General features: G+C 44.1%; 1 protein-coding gene across 3 annotated transcripts in view; it reads right to left on the bottom strand.

Annotated features, from left to right (window-relative positions):
* The window catches only part of AP3D1 (adaptor related protein complex 3 subunit delta 1), a 560,201-nt gene that overhangs the window by 22,783 nt on the left and 522,096 nt on the right, over positions 1-15,322 (bottom strand). For all 3 annotated transcript variants that reach the window (XM_063914795.1, XM_063914794.1, XM_063914796.1), the window contains exon 29: positions 7,995-8,083. In XM_063914795.1, coding sequence (XP_063770865.1) covers positions 7,995-8,083 — 89 coding nt within the window. The remainder of the gene's footprint in view (positions 1-7,994; positions 8,084-15,322) is intronic.

Below are 15,322 nucleotides of genomic sequence, written 5' to 3'. Positions count from 1 at the left end.
TATAGCCAGAATGATGGGTTCAATAACCTGAGCAGAAGTGGAATCCCCACTAACGGAGCGAAGTCCTCCCCATCCTCCTGTATATCTTCATCTGAATCAGAGAGCAGGTAAACCACACTTTTGTGGTCCTGAGTTAGAGAGGGGTAAACTGTGTAACATCTGCCCTGGCAGCTAAGTCTGCAACAGCCTGTTGTAGTAGTTGAGTTTTTTGAGCATTAGCAGTGAGTTGTGATGACATATCAGACATCATATTTTTAAGGGCACCCAGCCAGGAAGGCTCTTGACCCTCTCCCCCAGCCCCCTTACTGAGTTGTGAAGATTGGCTGCATTGTTCACATGATACAGAATCAGATGATAAGGGAGAGAATCTGGTGCGGCATACAGTGCATAGTTTGTGTTTACCCATGTTCACAGTAAAGCACAATCAAATACACAGACAAGTAATAACTAGCAAGTCTGCCCCTTACTGTATGTGGGAGGGAGATAGATAGAGGGGGCCAGCACACCCCAGCTACACAGCCCCAGTGAGGTTGTAAGCTGTTATATCACAGTGAAACACCTATGATTACTGTCCTTTATAGTACACAGATTGTGTACAATAGTGGCTCTCCCCCTTTGCTACACACTGTACCAGTTTTCCAGCGTTTTCTGAGTGTCAGAAGAAGCTGTGTGTGCCTGCTGCTGCTGTAAGCAGAGGAAGGCGCCAAAATATCGCTGGGCCCGCTCTGAGGTAGCTCCGAAAACATGTTAATAAAAAAAAAAAAAAAAAAAAGAGTATCTTTTTTATGTAGACCATTTTCATGTCGACCATTTTCATGTCGACCATTTTCATGTCGACCATTTTCACCCTGTCGACCTTTTGACCCTGACGACCTAATGTCTAACATAAAGTGTCTATCTATTGACTGTCTAACTAGACACTATCAACCGGATACCGCTATTGTTAGGGATGTGCGGCGTGCTGCGATTGCGACAGTAAAGGTGCAGTGTCCCGCTGTACAAACAACCTCTCAGGACTGTGGTCCTGCAGCAGGGAAACGGTTCTGACATGTCGCAAGGCCAGTGAAAGCCCCCCCCATCTAACTCCCATGGTGCAGGTATGCTGCTGCCCAAACAGCATACCGAAAATAATAAAAGTTTAAAAGAAACTGAAGAAAACTCTCTGGAGCTGCAGAGATCTGTATCCGCTCCCGAGGACACTTTTTTCAAAATTGCCTGTGGGAGGGCGCATAGAGGGGAGGAGCCAGCACACCCAGGGTAGAAATTTATAGTGCACTGGCTCCTTTTTACCCGTCCATACCCCATCGTACTAAGTCTCCACAATATCCCTTATGGATGCTAGAGAAATAGACGTTATGGTAAGAACTTACCGTTGATAACGTGATTTCTCTTATGTCCACAGGTATCCACAGGATAACATTGGGATATGGTTGAGCGACAGCGGAAATGGCACCAATACGGTCACGAGTTTTCTGGCCTCCCAGGATGCATCGGGGCTTCACCATATAGTCCCGCCCACTGACTCAGTCAAATCAGTTCTTTCCACAACGATTTAGGCAGAAGCATCAGGTAGAAACCTATTTAGGCGATAAGAACACACATGCACACCCTTCCATACAAGAGGGAAGAGGTTTAGTGATTGTCAAGATCCTCAAATCAGGTGCGTCAGGGTGGGACCCCTGTGGACATAAGAGAAATCACGTTATCAACGGTAAGTTCTTACCATAACGTCTATTTATCTGGCTGGGTCCACAGGATTATCCACAGGATAACATTGGGATTCCCAAAGCCAATTCTAGAGGTGGGCACGCTCCTGATTACACAGGAGGACCTTTCGCCCGAAGTCTGCGTCATGAGAGGCAAAAGTATCCAAAGCATAATGTCTAATGAATGTGTTTATGGAAGACCATGTGGCTGCCTTACAAATCTGTTCTGCTGAAGCACCCTGTTGTGCTGCCCATGAAGGACCTACCTTACGTGTAGAATGAGCAGAGACATTAGCCGGAGTAGGGAGATCTGCATGAGAATAAGCTTCTGATATTACCATTCGGAGCCATCTCGCCAGCGTCTGTTTACTAGCAGGCCATCCTCTTCTATGAAATCCGTAGAGGATGAAGTGAGAATCTGTTTTCCTGATGGCACTAGTACAATCTATGTAGATTCTTAAAGCTGGGACTACGTCCAGCGACGCTTCTCCCGCAGAAAGTCCAGATACCTGAAAAGCTGGGACTACAATCTCTTCACTAAGGTGAAACTTTGAAACCACCTTTGGAAGATAACCAGATCTCGTTCTGATAACTGCTCTGTCTGGAAAAAAACTTAGGAAAGGAGACTTGCACGATAACGCTCCTAAATCTGACACTCTTCTGGCCGACGCCATTGCCAGTAGAAAAAGCACTTTAGCCGTTAACCATTTAAGATCTGTTCTCTTAAGCGGTTCAAACGGAGGACCCTGGAGGAATTTAAGAACTAAATTCAAATCCCAGGGAGCTGCAGGAGGAACAAATGGAGGTTGAATATGTACAACTCCCTGAAAGAAAGTACGTACATCCTGTAAATCAGCAATCTTTCGCTGAAACCATACAGTTAATGCTGATACTTGAACTCTCAAGGAAGCTACTTTCAAACCTTTATCCAATCCTGCTTGATGGAAATCCAAAATCCTGGACACTTTAAAAGATATTGGATTCAAACTTTTTTCAGTACACCAATGAATATAGGCTTGCCATATTCTATGACACACACGAGCTGAAGAAGGCTTTCTTGCTTTGAGTATAGTTTGGATTACTTGTTTTGAAAATCCTCTAGCTTCTAAGATAGAGGTTTCAACAGCCATGCCGTCAAAGACAGACGATCCAGATGACTGTGGCAACAAGGACCCTGCATTAGCAGATCTGGACGTTGAGGGAGCAGTATCGGTGCTTCCACGGATATTCTCAGCAGATCTGTGTACCAATGCCTTCTTAGCCAAGCTGGAGCTAGTAGAATTATTGCTCCCCTTGCTTGCTTTATTTTTCTCACCACTCTGGGTAACAGAGATATTGGAGGGAACACAGATACGCCAGATGAAATTTCCATTCTACTGACAGTGCGTCTACAAGGACTGCTCCGGGATCCTTTGTTCTCGATCCGTACCTCGGAACTTTGTTGTTTAGACGAGACGCCATGAGATCTCTCTCTGGTAGACCCCATCTGTTCACTATTGTCTGAAACACTTCTGGGTTTCCTGAATGGTGTGTCGACTGAGAAAATCTGCTTCCCAGTTCAGTACACCTGGGACAAACACTGCTGACAATGCTGGGAGATGGAGTTCTGCCCATCTTAGAATGGGAGTTACTTCCTCCATCAATCTTTTGCTGTGAGTTCCTCCTTGATGATTGAGGTACGCTACTGCTGTCGCATTGTCTGAGCGAATCTGGACCGGTCTTCCTTGCAGACTGTCCTTTGCCTGAACTAGAGCCATATAAATGGCCCTTATTTCCAACAGATTTATTGGCAGGCGACTTTCCCTTGCGGTCCATTTTCCCTGGGACCAAAGGCTTCCGAGTACCGCACCCCAGCCTTGCAGTCTGGCATCTATTTTCAGGACTCGCCATTATTTTATTCAAAAGGGTCTCCCCTTGTTTAAATGGTCTGTCTGTAGCCACCACGCTAGAGACCTTTTTACGTTTACTGGAAACTTTATCATCTGCTTTTTTATCGTCTGATGATTTCCGTTCCATTTGGTCAGAATAAGGTGCTGCAATGGTCTGGAGTGGAATTGCACATATTCCACCATGTCGAAGGTTGATACCATCAGATCCAACAGTCGCATTGCTGCATGGACTGACATTGTCTGGGCGTGCAACGCTTCCTGAGTCATGACCTGCACCTTGACTATCTTTTTCTCTGGTAAGAGAACTTTCTGTAGGTCCGAATCCAATATGGCCCCCAAATGAACCATCCGCTGTGACGGATTCAGAGACGACTTTTCCAAATTTATGAGCCACCCGTGTCTCTGTAAACAAACTATTGTCTGTTGAAGATGGCTTAAAAGTAACTCCTGCGATTGTGCTAGGATTAACAGGTCGTCGAGATATGGGAATATTCTTATCCCCCCTTTGCGCAGACAAGCTGCCATAACCACCATAATTTTGGTAAACACCCTGGGTGCTGTTGCTAGCCCGAAGGGCAAAGCTTGGAACTAAAAATGTTCCTGGAGGATGGCAAACCTGAGGTAACACTGATGAGACAGTGCTATAGGCACATGTAGGTAAGCATCCTGTACATCCAGAGATACCATGTAATCTCCCGGTTCCATAGCCAACATTATGGAGTGTAATGTCTCCATGTGGAACCTTGGGATCCAAATGTATTTGTTGAACATTTTCAGATTGAGAATTGGTCGCAATGACCCATTTGGCTTCTGGATCAGAAATAGATTGGAGTAAAACCCCTGTCCCCTTTGTGATGGAGGTACTGGGACAATCACTCATGACTGCAGTAATTTCTGGACTGCTTCTTGCAGGGCATTGGCCTTCGACTCTATACGAGACGGGCTGGTACAAAAAAATCTTTGAGGAGGCTGCCTCCTGAATGGGAACCCATACCCCTGAGATACCACCTTCTGCATCCAAGCATCTGTTGTCGACTGTTGCCATATGTGTGCAAAATGAAGGAGTCGGCCCCCAACCCTGAAATCCTCCAGGCGGAGGTCCATCTCTTCAGGCTGATGGTTTCTGTTCAGGCTTGGAAGCTGGCTTTTTGCTAGCCCACTGCTTCTTACCCCTGGTTTTGAACTGGGGTTGCTTAGCCTCCTCTTTAGCTTTTGCTTTGCCACCGAAATGAGCAAAACTTTGAACCCTTAGACTTAGGGTTATATGTAGCCGGAAATCTGACCTTCTTTGATTCAGCCTCTGATTCTAGGATATTAGATAATGGTTTCCCAAACAATATATTATCAATGAAAGGCAATGCTTCCAATTCTTTCTTGGTTTCCGCATCTGCTTTCCTGGTACATAGCCAAACTGCTCTGCGAGCGGCTACTGTCAAGGCTGAAGCTTTAGAAGCAACTGTACCCATATCAATTGCTGCTTCTTCCAAGTATTGGGCAGATTGTCTTAAACGGCTTAAATGATACTCTTGCTCCCTATCAGGAGAAGAGATGCCATTCTCTAGTTCCTCTATCCATTCGCCCATTGCCTTTGCTACCCAGGCCGAAGCCATAGCAGGTCTTACCACTGCTCCTACAAGAGAAAATATATTTTTCATGAAGCTATCTACCCTTCTGTCTGTGACATCATTTAGTGAGGTAGATGACAGTGGTAAAGCAGATTTATGCACAAGTCGCAGTACATGTGCATCTACTTTTGGAGGAACTTCTCTTTTCGAACAATCCACAGCTGGGAATGGATAATAAGAATCCCCATCTCTTTGGAATCTTATATTGTTTACTGGGCGTCGCCCAAGACTCATCCATCATTTCCCTTAGCTCATCTGACGCTGGGAATTCAGTCTTAACTGATTTTGTTCGTTTAAACACAGGTGCTTTAGATTTTAACACCGTCTTGGCTGGCTCTTCCAAAGAGAGAACAGCCTTCACAGCATCAATAAGTTCAGCTACATCCTCTGAACTAAAACTCTGCGACTGATCATCATACAGAGTATTTGAATAAACTGTATCATCATCTGTTGTATCATCTTGTGTAGTCTGCCACATAGACGCATCTGTCTTAGTCTTACCTGTCCCTTGGTTACTTGTAGAGGCTACTGGAACCAAGCCGTAGGAAGGGAGTTGCATGTATGGGTTAATAGTGTAACCTAACTCTTGAGGTGGTGCTACCGGAGTTAACCTGTCCGCTATTGAAGATAAAGTCTTTGCGAACATATTCCATGGTGGCTCTGTTGGTGGTTGAACCAACTCCTGTTTTTTACTTTGCTGAAAAGCAAAACAGTTTGCACACAACCCCTCATAAGTGACCAATTGGTCCAAACCAATTAACCCTGTCTTACAAGATAAGCATGTTAGGGATGTGCTTGATAAATTCTCCTCGTCACCTTTGCCGCTCACAGACATGGTAATAATCTGTTAATGACTACACAATTTGTACCTGAAAATCACCTATACAGTATATGAATATATAGAAGTGAGAACAACCTGACCACAGCCGTGCACCTGAATTGAGGGTCAGAACAGGACTGACAACATAGAAAAGTCAGCACACATACTAGCAGTCAGTCACATGTTAAGGCACTAAACATTTTCATATGAGAATACAACCCCCATAACAATTTACAAGTAAGTAGGAAAATTGTACTTCTGTTTTTAACTGTTTTTTTCAAACATCACACGTAGAAACAACAGTAATTATACAGATCTCATATGCAATATGTACTAAAAATTAACAATTCAAACTAACAAGTAAAGAGAATTTTTAGTACTGTATACCCTTCCTCCATAGAGCGGGATACAGGGAGACTCACCACACTTCCATATCCAAGCAAATACGCTCGCAAGACGCTGAGTGGATTCAGACGCTACTGATGTACACTACCGCTCCTGATAACTGATAACGGACACAGTCGCTCACTGACTGACACGGATGCTCAGCGACTTCCACGTGTATGCAGACGCTAAGGCCTGCAACTCGGTCTAGGCGGGATCTCTAGTGTACACAACCGTAGCGTCTAAGCTGCGACCGAGCACCCTCGTGGTAGCGTCTGAGACGGAAGTGAGGTCATTTAGTTCATGGACGGGAGACACGCGGAAACTGGTCATGAACTCGGAAGAGGGGTGGCCAGGAGAGCGTCTGAATCACCCTGTTGACTTAAACGCTAAGGATCGCGTCCTCTACCTAGTCCTGGCGCCTATGATCCCTAGAGCATAGCGCTGTCGCACTCGAGATGTTCGGCGCATCAACACACTGTTTGTAGTCTCCACCAATACAGTGTAGCTGTGTCCGGACCCCTCTAGTAAAAGGAATTCCATAGACTTACCTTCCCCCCCATGCTCCGGCCACAGCCTGGTTACGTCTGCTGGACCTGCTAGAACATCCGACACAGACGCCCGTCGAGACAGCACTGTACCGCGAAGGTAAGCGTTGTTGCGACCCGGTGGGGAGTTGTTGGAGCGACTCTTTCCAGTATGCGTGTAAGACGCTGTTAAGAAAAGTCGCTCAAAAAACATAGTAAGTCTATAAAAATAACATAATAAAAGGTTCAGGCTGCTTTATTCACATCAGCCCTTTAACCATACGGCTTCCTGTCGCACCAAGCAAAAAACTGGATTTGACTGAGTCAGTGGGCGGGACTATATGGTGAAGCCCCGATGCATCCTGGGAGGCCAGAAAGCTTGTGACAGTGTTGGTGCCATTTCCGCTGTCGCTCAACCATATCCCTATGTTATCCTGTGGATAATACTGTGGACCCAGCCAGAGAAATACATGTCAAAGGTACATCACTGGAAAAGTGAGGTATATAACAGGCCATGTCTAGAACAAAAGTGTGCAACAAAGACAATGCACATTCAATATGACAGCAGAACCAAAATTTACCATGATAGTGGTTTAATATGACAAAGTCCTTGAGACTGTGCAGGTACAAGAGTGACTCACATATATACTATGGCTATTGCAAGGAACACCATGTACCCACACAGCCAGGAGTTTATCTCTGGTTGGTGTTTGCCTATGCTATAACATGGAGAGACAGACTAGAATAAGCTCTTTGCCCCTTCTTCAGAGATGGCACCCATACTATATCTGAGTCATGTGTAAGAAGGCGGCTTGCTGTATGGCAATACAGAAAAGTAATAATGGAATTTGTAAGTCCCCTTGGAAGGTGTAGGGATAGATTTTATGAAATGTTTTGTAACTTGAATCGTTAAGGAGCAACACACTAGTTAAGAGGTATTGTTAAGTTAATATTCTGAAACTTAAGTCTACTAATCTATTCAAAAGCTTTATTAAAATCAGATCAGTATGATGGAATACAGAACAAACTTTCAGATAACTTACCTTTACTATAAAAGACAATGTTCCTTTGAGCTTCTGGGGCATTACAATACTTTGCACAGTGAATACAAACTGAGCTTCATTAGACACACCTGAATATAAACACAATTATTTGGACAGTCATTTACAAACTAGTGGTATATACAGGCACATATGCAGGATACAAATAGGTTAGAAGAGGTACCTTTATTTAGTTAAAACAAAAATAACTCCCCTATTATACCATGGATACTACAAAAAAACTACTAAGTAAGCAAAGCTAATTCTATATAAAATGCATAAGAGGTAAATCTATTTTGACATTTTATATAAAATGTAAACCCGAAATGTTAATGTTGGAGTCCATTGCTGCGGGAACCATAATTGGAAAATGTGCCTTACCCTCAAAATAAACCAAACATCCCTCTCACTCTACATTTATTTTCAATTTAATAAAGTAGATTTTAAGTGAAAGAAAATAAAAATTACTACCATTCGAGTTTGTGATCACAAAACTCAATTATCCTCGATAAGCATCAAGCTAATGCGTGCTAACTAGTGATATGCACCGGACATTTTTCGGGTTTTGTGTTTTGGATTCGGTTCTGCGGCCGTGTTTTGGATTTGGACGCGTTTTGGCAAAACCTCACCGAAATTTTTTTGTTGGATTCGGGTGTGTTTTGGATTCGGGTGTTTTTTTCAAAAAACCCTAAAAAATTTGCACCGAGGTCGCTGGATGGCTAAGCTAAGTGACACAAGTGGCCGACACAAACACCTGGCCCATCTAGGAGTGGCACTGCAGTGTCAGGCAGGATGGCACTTCAAAAAAATTGTCCCCAAACAGCACATGATGCAAAGAAAAAAAGAGGCGCACCAAGGTCGCTGTGTGACTAAGCTAAGCGACACAAGTGGCCAAAACAAACACCTGGCCCATATAGGAGTGGCACTGCAGTGTCAATCAAGACAGGATGGCACTTCAAAAAAATTGTCCCCAAACAGCACATGATGCAAAGAAAAAAAGAGGCGCACCAAGGTCGCTGTGTGACTAAGCTAAGCGACACAAGTGGCCGACACAAACACCTGGCCCATCTAGGAGTGGCACTGCAGTGTCAAGACAGGATGGCACTTCAAAAAAATTGTCCCCAAACAGCACATTATGCAAAGAAAAAAAAGAGGCGCACCACAGGTATAGAATGTAGATGGATAGTATACTTAATGAATGACGACACAGAGGTAGGTACAGCAGTGGCCTACCGTACTGCTATATATAGTATACTGGTGGTCACTGTGTCAGCAAACTGCAAAACTAAAATGTACCACAGGTATAGAATGTAGATGGATAGTATACTTAATGGATGACGACACAGAGGTAGGTACAGCAGTGGCCTACCGTACTGCTATATATAGTATACTGGTGGTCACTGGTCAGCAAAACTCTGCACTGTACTCCTCCTATATAATATTAATTATACTGGTGGTCCCCAGTCCCCACAATAAAGCAGCACACTGAGCACAGATATGGAGTGTTTTTCAGGCAGACAACGTATACTGGTGGTCACTGTCAGCAAAACTCTGCACTGTACTCCTGCTATATAATACAGCTGCTCCCCAGTCCCCACAATTAAGCAGTGTGAGCACAGATATATTATGCAGCACACTGAGCACAGATATGGTATGGAGCGTTTTTTTCAGGCAGAGAACGGATAAAACTGGTGGTCACTGATCACCAAAACTCTGCACTGTACTCCTCCTAACAGCTGCTCCCCAGTCCTCCCCACAATTAAGCAATAAAGCAATCAACTTCAACAATAAACGGAGAGGACGCCAGCCACGTCCTCTCCCTATCATCTCCAATGCACGAGTGAAAATGGCGGCGACGCGCGGCTGCTTATATAGAATCCGAATCTCGCGAGAATCCGACAGCGGGATGATGACGTTCGGCGCGCTCGGGTTAGCCGAGCAAGGCGGGAAGGTTCGAACCTGCCTCGGACCCGTGTAAAAAGGGTGAAGTTCGGGGGGGTTCGGTTTCCGAGAAACCGAACCCGCTCATCTCTAGTGCTAACAACATATCATCTGATGATTCCTCTCATCGCCTTTATGTGAGCCCATGTTTATTAGAATTAAAAATGAGCAAAAACGGAATACGGACGATAATTCTTGCCAGCAAAACCCATGTTAAGTGTAGGTGAAAACTGGGAAACCTGCCTATATCCGCTAGCAAAGGATGTACAGGAGTCCCCTGCCGAAGGTTCCTCGCCGTAGCTGGAGTCGCGGCTCCAGCGGGTGTAATGGAGCAGCAGCACTAGTGTCCAAAAGACTGACTAGCACCGCTCACTCAATGTAACAAACATTAAAATAAAATAACACATGAAAAGAAAAGTTTGCACTGCATAAAGCAACCCCCTGCTAAACGGTGTCCATATACTGCTGGCACCAAACAAAAACTGAAGAGCGTGAGCTGTGGGCGGGGTATGAAGGGAGACGGTTCAGTGCCTATCATGGTCTCCACCAGCATACCCAAAGGTGATCACTGTGGATACCTATGGACCCTGAAGAACGGAGGCAAACTAACATAGGATAACATTAGAGAAGTCTATTATTGACCATTAAAAACATATCTGGGGTTATTAAAAGGTGTCAAATGGCTGTTACATGCATTATTATGAAAGTGAAAAACGATAGAAAGTGTTTTTCTGCAAAATAAGTTTGCTCATTAAATTAGGGGTGTAGAAAAATGCCAATACCACCCACTTTCCTGCCCCCAACCAGGGTCACGCAGCTGAGACCCAGGAATTTGCTGGGATGATGGACATCTTTTTCCACTAACCAAAATCCCGGGTTTTGTGTTCAAGTGCAAAAAGATAGAATTTTTAAGTCAGTGGAAAAGGGTTATTACAGGTTGTTTATCCCTTATTCAAAATCCCACATTTTTGGGTCCCCTACTGAGATAATGACATATACAGTATATTATGTGTATATAGCTATATTATATAGATATATAATATACATATATGTGTGTCATTTTCTCAGTAGGGGATCCACAAATGTGTTATTCTGAATTTTGGATAAGGGATACTCAACCCTGTAGTAGGTTTTAGTGTCATTTAAGTGACTTCTCTTTAAAAACTTAACACATTAAACTCCCACCTGTAAGCCTAAAAATACCTTTTCCATATCTTGAAACCCATTATAATGCACTTTTCATTTTTTCACCCCAAAAGTAACATGTCATTATTGGTCAAATTAAGCAAAATAAAAAAAATGAAGTGCCTTATTACTCATTAAGGGGGTTGTCCCACTGTTTCTGAACCAAATCACGACATTTTTATTTTAATAAAGGGGATTTCACCTGCTCAGGAGGCTTAAGAAAAGAAACCCCCGTTAAACCTAGGGAGAATTATTGCATGTACATTTTTCAAAGATAATTGAATAGCTGCATTTTCAGTTAAGTAGCAATAAAGGCCTGTTTTACACACGAAAATAAGATTTTAAACCTACCGGTAAATCTTTCTCTCCTAGTCCGTAGAGGATGCTGGGGACTCCGTAAGGACCATGGGGATAGACGGGCTCCGCAGGAGACATGGGCACTAAAAAGAACTTTAGATATGGGTGTGCACTGGCTCCTCCCTCTATGCCCCTCCTCCAGACCTCAGTTAGAGAAACTGTACCCAGAGGAGACGGACAGTACGAGGAAAGGATTTTGATAATCTAAGGGCAAGATTCATACCAGCCCACACCATCCACACCGTACAACTTGGAACATACGAACCAGTTAACAGTATGAAACAAAACAGCATCAGTCAAAGACTGATCAAAAAAGTAACATAACCCTTATACAAGCAACAACTATATACAAGTCTTGTAGAGAGTAGTCCGCAGCACTGGGACGGGCGCCCAGCAGTGCCGTAACTAGACATTTTAGCTCTGTGTGCAAGAAACAGCATCGCCCCCCCCCCCCCTCCCCTCAGTAGGCGCATTCCAAAAATATAGAGGGAAGGCTTCGTCGGGAAGGGGCATGACCACAAAATAATACCAATTCACATTACACCACAAATAGTTACACATAGGTATGCAGGTGCTTCCCACTCTGTCCCCTGGTATGATGCTGTGGCTGGTGACTCCATCTTCTGGTGTCTGTAGGGAGGTGGGTATATCAGCACTCCCCGCCAGTCTCCGTTGGTGAGCTACAGAGTGGAAGCACAGTTTATGCATGGCCGTACTTGTCACTCCTCTCTTAACTGAAGACAGCTCTCTTTTAGGTGCGATGGGTTGTAGATGTCCCTGCAACCTGTGTACGATGGGTGCAGGGTGGGACGCCAGCGCACCTCAGCATCTACTTGGCTCCTCACTCTCTGTGCCGGGCATGTTATGTGAGAAGTCAGATGTAGCCATAAAATTACCATATGGTGGACAGCAGAGCCCTGGAGGTGGAGAAGGCACATGGCAGCTGTCACACTCCAATCAATGCGCTGACAGTCTGCTGGGGCCTGCTGTCTGGATGTAAAAATGTATGTCATTAAACAGCTCTGTTAACGGCCCGCGCCCCTGGAACCTACTGGGCCCTAAGCGACCACTCTGGTCGCAGATCGGTATTTCCGCTATTGGGCACAGTATATATTTATGAGTGCCATAATATATATATATATATATATATATATATATATATATATATATATATATATATATATATATATATATATATATATATATAAAAAAAAAAAAGATTTCCCCAGGGAGCTTCTTACAATATTATAAATAAAACATTTTTTATTCTTTAAGACATGCAGTTGGTAAAAACTGTTTACAATTTGCCCAAGATGACAATAAATGATATTTGTACAGACAATGGTTAGCTGGTATTAATCCATTTCAGTCAAAACCACATAGGAGATATTCTTTCTTGTAGAAATGACAGAATCACTGTCTTAACCCAACGCGTTTCGTCCTATAGACTTCATCAGGGGTTTAATATAATCAAAGGATCACAATATGAACATATATCTTTCGTGTCTTCAAAAGGCAATTTAACAATATTAAAAAATGGTGTTGGACCAGATTTCACCGTATGGAATATCGATTGAAATTAGATATTGTTAAATTGCCTTTTGAAGACACAAAAGATATATGCTCATATTGTGATCCTTTGATTATATTAAACCCCTGATGAAGTCTGTAGGACGAAACGCGTTGGCTTAAGACAGTGATTCTGTCATTTCTACAAGAAAGAATATCTCCTATGTGGTTTTGACTGAAATGGATTAATACCAGCTAACCATTGTCTGTACAAATATCATTTATTGTCATCTTGGGCAAATTGTAAACAGTTTTTACCAACTGTATGTTTTAAAGAATACATTTTTATTTATTTATAATATTGTATCAGTACTTAACAAACTTGTACATACCAAAGAAGCTCCCTGGGGAAATCTTTTTTCTATATTGTTCATAACTTCATATCCCATCTAACAGGGGGTATTTTTCCCTAAGGTGTAGCTACCCACACTTGTAGTGCGAGAAAGGTCTTACATCCCTCCAGTTATATATATATATATATATATATATATATATATATATATATATATATATATACACACACACACACATACACACACATAGGATATGGTGTATATTTATTATGAGGGCACTGGGCAGTATAGGGAAAGCACAGACACTGCCTGCCACCACCACACCCTCTCAGCATTATCCTTATCCTATCCCCCCACCCTTCCCCCGCAGTAGACAGCAGCAAGCCGGCACAAACCCTCCCTAGTCCCTACACAGAGCAGCAGGTACTCTTCACATGCCTATGTACAGTATGTCACATGTGGGCCAGTGGATGCACCCACAGTGCAGATGCGCTGTGTGCAACGCACCACTGGCCCACACCTAGTTACGGTCCTGGCGCCCAGCATCCTCTACGGACTAGGAGAAAAAGATTTACCGGTAGGTTTAAAATCTTATTTTCTCTTCCGTCCTAGAGGATGATGGGGACTCCGTAAGGACCATGGAGATTATACCAAAGCTCCAAAGCGGGCGGGAGAGTGCGGATGACTCTGCAGCACCGAATGGGCAAACATGAGGTCCTCATCAGCCAGGGTATCAAACTTGTAGAATTTCGCAAAGGTGTTTGAACCCGACCAAGTCGCCGCTCGGCACAGCTGTAAAGCCGAGACGCCTCGGGCAGCCGCCCAAGAAGAGCCCACCTTCCTAGTGGAATGGGCCTTTACTGAATTTGGTAACGGCAATCCAGCCGTAGAATGAGCTTGCTGAATCGTATTACAGATCCAGCGAGCAATAGTCTGCTTAGAAGCAGGAACGCCAACCTTGTTGGCTGCATACAGGACAAACAGTGCCTCTGTTTTCCTAACCCGAGCCGTTCTGGCTACATACATTTTCAATACCCTGACCACATCAAAGGACTCGGAATCCTCCAAGTCCCGCATAGCCACAGGCACCACAATAGGTTGGTTCATATGAAAAGAGGAAACCACCTTCGGCAAAAATTGAGGACGAGTCCGCAACTCAGCCCTATCCTCATGGAAAATCAGACAGGGGCTTTTGTGAGACTAAGCCGCTAACTCAGATACTCTCCTAGCAGATGCCAAGGCCAACAACATGACCACCTTCCAAGTAAGATACTTTAATTCCACCGTTTGAAGCGGCTCAAACCAGTGAGACTTAAGGAACGGTAACAACACGTTAAGGTCCCATGGTGCCACTGGAGGCACAAAAGGAGGCTGGATATGCAGCACTCCCTTCACAAAAGTCTGGACTTCTGGGAGAGAAGCCAATTCCTTCTGAAAGAAAATGTATAGAGCCGAAATCTGAACTTTAATGGAGCCTAATTTTAGGCCCAAATTCACTCCTGTCTGGAGGAAGTGAAGAAAACGGCCCAGATGGAATTCTTCCGGAGGAGCATTCTTGGACTCACACCAAGACACATACTTCCTCTAAATATGGTGATAATGTTTCGCCGTCACCTCCTTCCTAGCCTTTATCAGCGTAGGAATGACCTCATCCGGAATGCCCTTTTCAGCTAGGATCCGGCGTTCATCCGCCAAGCCGTCAAACGCAGCCGCGGTAAGTCTTGGAATAGACAGGGCCCCTGTTGCAACCGGTCCTCTCTGAGAGGAAGAGGCCACGGATCTTCTGTGAGCATTTCCTGCAGATCCGGATACCAGGCCCTTCGAGGCCAATCTGGAACAATGAGAATTGTCTGTACTCCTCTTCGTCTTATGATTCTCAATATCTTTTGAGATGAGAGGAAGAGGAGGGAACACATAGACCGACTGGAACACCCACGGTGTCACCAGGGTGTCCACTGCTACCGCCAGAGGGTCCCTTGATCTGGC

The sequence above is a fragment of the Pseudophryne corroboree genome, chromosome 1 (genome assembly GCF_028390025.1).
Source record: "Pseudophryne corroboree isolate aPseCor3 chromosome 1, aPseCor3.hap2, whole genome shotgun sequence".
NCBI classification, from domain to species: Eukaryota; Metazoa; Chordata; class Amphibia; order Anura; family Myobatrachidae; genus Pseudophryne; species Pseudophryne corroboree.
The sequence above is the reverse complement of the archived record's forward strand: the minus strand, read 5'-3'. Positions and strand labels throughout refer to the sequence as shown.